We start from the raw sequence: 4455 nt of genomic DNA on the forward strand, positions 1-4455 counted from the left end.
GGAGGAGAAGAATAGATAGAAGATGAATGAACTGAAAGTATAAGTGAAGGAAAAGGCTTGAATATTTACTTAGGTTCATAATGTAGATACAAGCAGATTTTCTGAAGCAGTTAGTTTCAAACTTCCACATACATGAGAATTACTTAGAAGCCTTGTTGAAACATAAATTGCTACTCCTCATTTTGTAGTGTATCATCAATTAGTCTGAAGGGGGCCCCAAGTCTTCCATTGCTAACTAGATGCTGGGTGTTCAGGACTTACACATTTGACTATCTGTCAGCCCATTTTTCCCATCAGGTTCACCAACCATATGGAATCCAGAAACCAAACAGTTGTTTCAGAATTTCTTTTTCTGGGACTGACAGATGATCCAGAACTGCAGTCCCTCTTGTTTGGCCTGTTTCTGTTCATATATCTGGTCACCTTCTTGGGAAACCTCATTATCCTGGCTGTCAGCTCTGACTCTCACCTCCACACCGCCATGTATTTCTTTCTTTCCAATCTCTCCTTCACTGACATTGGCCTCAGCACAACCGCAATTCCAAAGATGCTGTTGAACCTCCAAGCACAGAATAAGAGCATCACTTACACAGGATGCCTCACCCAGACCTGCTTTGTCATTATTTTTGTTGTTTTGGAAAATTTTCTCCTTGCTATAATGGCCTTTGACCGTTATGTGGCCATTTGCCATCCACTGAGATACAGTATCATCATGAATCCCCACCTCTGTGGCTTGCTCTCCCTACTCTCCTTGTTAATTAGCATTGTGAATGCTCTGCTCCACAGCCTGATGGTGTTGCGCCTGTCCTTTTGCACAGATCTGGAAATTCATCACTTCTTCTGTGATCTTGCCCAGATTCTCAACCTTGCCTGTTCTGATACTCTCATCAATTACATCCTAGTGTATTTTGTGGTTGCTGTTTGTGGTGGTGTTTCCCTCTCAGGAATCATATTCTCTTATATTAAAATTGTCTCCTCTGTTTTAAGAATGTCATCAGCAATTGGCAAGTATAAGGCTTTTTCTACCTGTGGGTCTCACCTCTCAGTTGTTGCCTTATTCTATGGAACAGGCTTTGGTATTTATTTCAGTTCTGCATTTACAAACTCATCCATGAAGACAGTCGTAGCCTCAGTGATGTACACTGTGGTTCTCCAAATGATCAACCCATTTATATACAGCCTGAGGAACAAGGACATTAAGGAAGCCTTGAGGAAAGTGGTTGGTAGGACTCCATTATTTTAGTGATTGTATCATCTTTGGGTGGCTTGGGACTCCAGGATATTCGAAAGTGGAATTGTACACATCACATGAGTCATTTCCAGACACTATATCCAGACACTGAAAAATGACCACCTTTCTTTAGTATGTTTGTAATGTATAGATTACATTTCCAATCTTTCATCCAGAAGATCCCTTCATCATCCACCTGAATTTGGACCTATACCCTGAATTGGTTTCCTCTTGCTGCTGTAACAAATTACAAATTATAGAGTTAGTGGCTGGAAACAGCAAACATATCTTGACTTAAAGTTTTGAAGGTCAAATGTTTAAAAAGAGTTCACTGGACTTAATTCAAAATACTACCCTCCTTTGAGTATAATGAATAGTTCTACAAAGAATATTGTTATACAAGCTTCTATTTGTATTTCTGCCCCATAGAGACCTAGGGTTTGCATTCCTGTGCAATACGATAATCTGATGTTCAAATTTGTTGGTGTTGTTGTTGATAAGTTCATCAAGTCTGTTCTGACTCATAGTAATTCTGTATAGGATTCCCAAGGAATGGCTGGTGGGTCTAAACCAACGACCATGAAGTTAGCATTCTAATGCTCACCCTATAGTGCCACATTAGTACTGAACTACTATTTTTTTTGTTTATAAGTGCCATTGGGTCAATTCTGACTCATAGCAATCCTGTACAGAGTTTCCAAGGAGTGCCTGATGAGTTTTGACTGCCAATCTAGTGGTTCAAACTGACCTTGTGGTCCAATGCTTTATTCAACTACTGGAGTTGCCATCTGTTTCCACAACTGCTATATCATTTTATAATTACCTTAATAACAGATGGAAGTTCCAATTTCTCCACATACTCACCAGCAACTGTTACTTTCATTTTCTTCTTCTTTTTTTTTTAATAGCCATTTTAGTGGGAGTGAATTGATACCTTATTGTGGTTTTCATTTTCATTTTTTTAATGGTTAATGTTGTTAAACATCTTTTCCTGTATTCTTGGCTATTTGTATATCCTTTATGGTGAAATATCTATTAAACTCATATGTCTATGTTTTGATTGTGTTGTTTGTGTTTTTGTCGAATTCTGTATTGATCCTGAATTCTGTATTTACCATTATCTTTGATATCCTTCTCTTAGGTTGAATTGTATGAAATAGCCATTATTTGGTCATTTTTGATTGAGAACACTGGCATTTTCATGAGATTCACCCAAATATTTTAATTACCCATGGTTGTAACACTATATAATTTATTAAATATAGCTCTCTATGAACTTATTTGCATTTTATGATTGATGGGAAAAATGGTCTCTTGATTGCTTTTCTCCTTTGTGTGCATTTTTGTTTAAATATTGTTTTGGGATTAGGACCAATTTTTTTGTTAATTTTCAATGCTGTACATTTTTAGACTGTTATTCTTTTTGATATTGATGGAACTTTTAGTAGTTGTTATTCTGCTATTGTGAATAAGTTGTTGGAATATTCTCATACATGTCTGCTGGTAGAAATAACTCAGAGTTTCTTGCTTGTTGTTAAGTAATATAGAGCTGGTTCTGACTCATATCGATGCTGTATAGGGTTTCTAAGTAGCACCTGGTGAGTTTGAAATACAGACCTCCCAGTGTAGATTACTGAGGTAGTCCAGTGCTTCTCCTACAGCACCACACAAGGGATGTTTTGCAGTTGTTGTTAGGAACCACCATATAGGTACCAACTCAAAGAGACTCTATGTACAACAGAACGAAACACTGCCCGATCCAGGGACAATTTCACAATTATTGCCGTGTTTGAGCCCATTGATGCTGCCACTTTGCCAATTCATCTCATTGGGGATCTTTCTTTTTTTCTCTGACCCTTCACCATACCAAACATGATATCTTTCTCCAGCAACTGGTCCCTCCTGGAAATATGTCCGAAGTATGAGAGATGGAGTCTAGCCATCCTGGCCTCCAAGGAGCACTCTGGTTGCTCTTCTTCCAACACAGATCTGTTTCTTTTAGCAACCCATGGTACTTTCAATATTTTCATCCAACACAATAACTGAAAAGTGTCAATTCTTCTATGATCTTCCTTATTGAACTGTCCAGTTTTCACATGCATACGATGTTGTTGTTGTTAGGTTCCATTGAGTCGATATCAACTCATAGCAACCATATGCACAGCATAACTAAAAACTGCCTGATCCTGGGCCAACCTAAATTCTGTTGCCACGCTGGATTCCATCGATGCTGCTGCTTTAAAAATCCATCTCATTGGGGATCTTCCTCTTTTTCTCTGACCATCCACTTTACCAAACATGATATCCTTCTCCAGTGACTGTTACCTCCTGAAACTATGTCTGAAGTATGAGAGATTAAATTTGGCCTCCAAGGAGCACTCTGGCTGTGCTTCCTGCAAAAGAGATCTATTGGATATTTTGGCAGCCCATGGCACTTTCAATATTTTCCTCCAACACCATAACTCAAAAGCAACAAATCTTCTACGGTCTTCCTTATTCACTGTCCAGCTTTCGCATGCATATGAGGTTATTGAAAATACCATGGCTTGAGTAAGGTGCACTTTAACCCTCCAAGTTGACATCTTGCTCTTCAATACTTTAAAAAGGTCTTGTGAAGCTGATTTGCCTAATGCAATGCATTGTTTGATTTCTTGACTTCTGTTTCCATGAGTATTGATAGTTGATCCAAAAAGAAAGAAGTCCTTCACAACCTGAATCTTTTCTCTGTTGATAAGAAGGTTGTTTATTGGTTCACTGGTGTGGATTTTTGTTTCCTTTCCATTGAGATGCAATCCATACTGAAGGCTGTGCTCTTTGATCTTCATCAGTATATGTTTCAAGTCCTTTTCACTTTCAGCAAGCAAGGTTGTAATCTGCATATTGCAAGTTGTTAATGAGTCTTCCTCCAATCCTGATGCCATGCTTTTCTTCATATAACCTTGCTTCTTGGGTGATTTGCTCAGCATACAGGTCGAATAAGCATAGTGAAAGAATAAAACCTTGTTGCACACCTTTCTTAATTTTAAACCATTCATTGTTCCCATGCCCTGTTCAAACAACTGCCTCTTCGTCCTGGTAGATATTCCTCCTGAGCACAATTAAGTGTTCCATAATACTTATACTTTGCAGTGTTGACCATAGCTTGTTATGATAGACACAATCAAAAGCCTTTGCGTAGTAAATAAAGCACAGGTAAACATCTTTCTGATATTCTCTGCTTTCAG

The 4455-nt window shown here is 38.3% G+C and overlaps 1 protein-coding gene across 1 annotated transcript; it reads left to right on the forward strand.

Annotated features, from left to right (window-relative positions):
* The first annotated feature begins 289 nt into the window (after positions 1–289).
* On the forward strand, positions 290–1243 carry LOC102825993 (olfactory receptor 7G2-like). Its single transcript, XM_006878012.1, has one exon. The coding sequence runs from the start codon at positions 311–313 to the stop codon at positions 1241–1243; it is 933 nt and encodes a 310-aa protein (XP_006878074.1). The 5' UTR covers positions 290–310.
* Positions 1244–4455: the final 3212 nt, after the last annotated feature.

This window comes from Chrysochloris asiatica, unplaced genomic scaffold (genome assembly GCF_000296735.1).
Source record: "Chrysochloris asiatica unplaced genomic scaffold, ChrAsi1.0 scaffold00972, whole genome shotgun sequence".
Classification (NCBI taxonomy): domain Eukaryota; kingdom Metazoa; phylum Chordata; class Mammalia; order Afrosoricida; family Chrysochloridae; genus Chrysochloris; species Chrysochloris asiatica.

Excerpts from the sequence above, each read along its gene's own strand:
- LOC102825993 (XM_006878012.1), top strand. The coding sequence starts at position 311 with ATGGAATCCAGAAACCAAACAGTTGTTTCAGAATTTCTTTTTCTGGGA.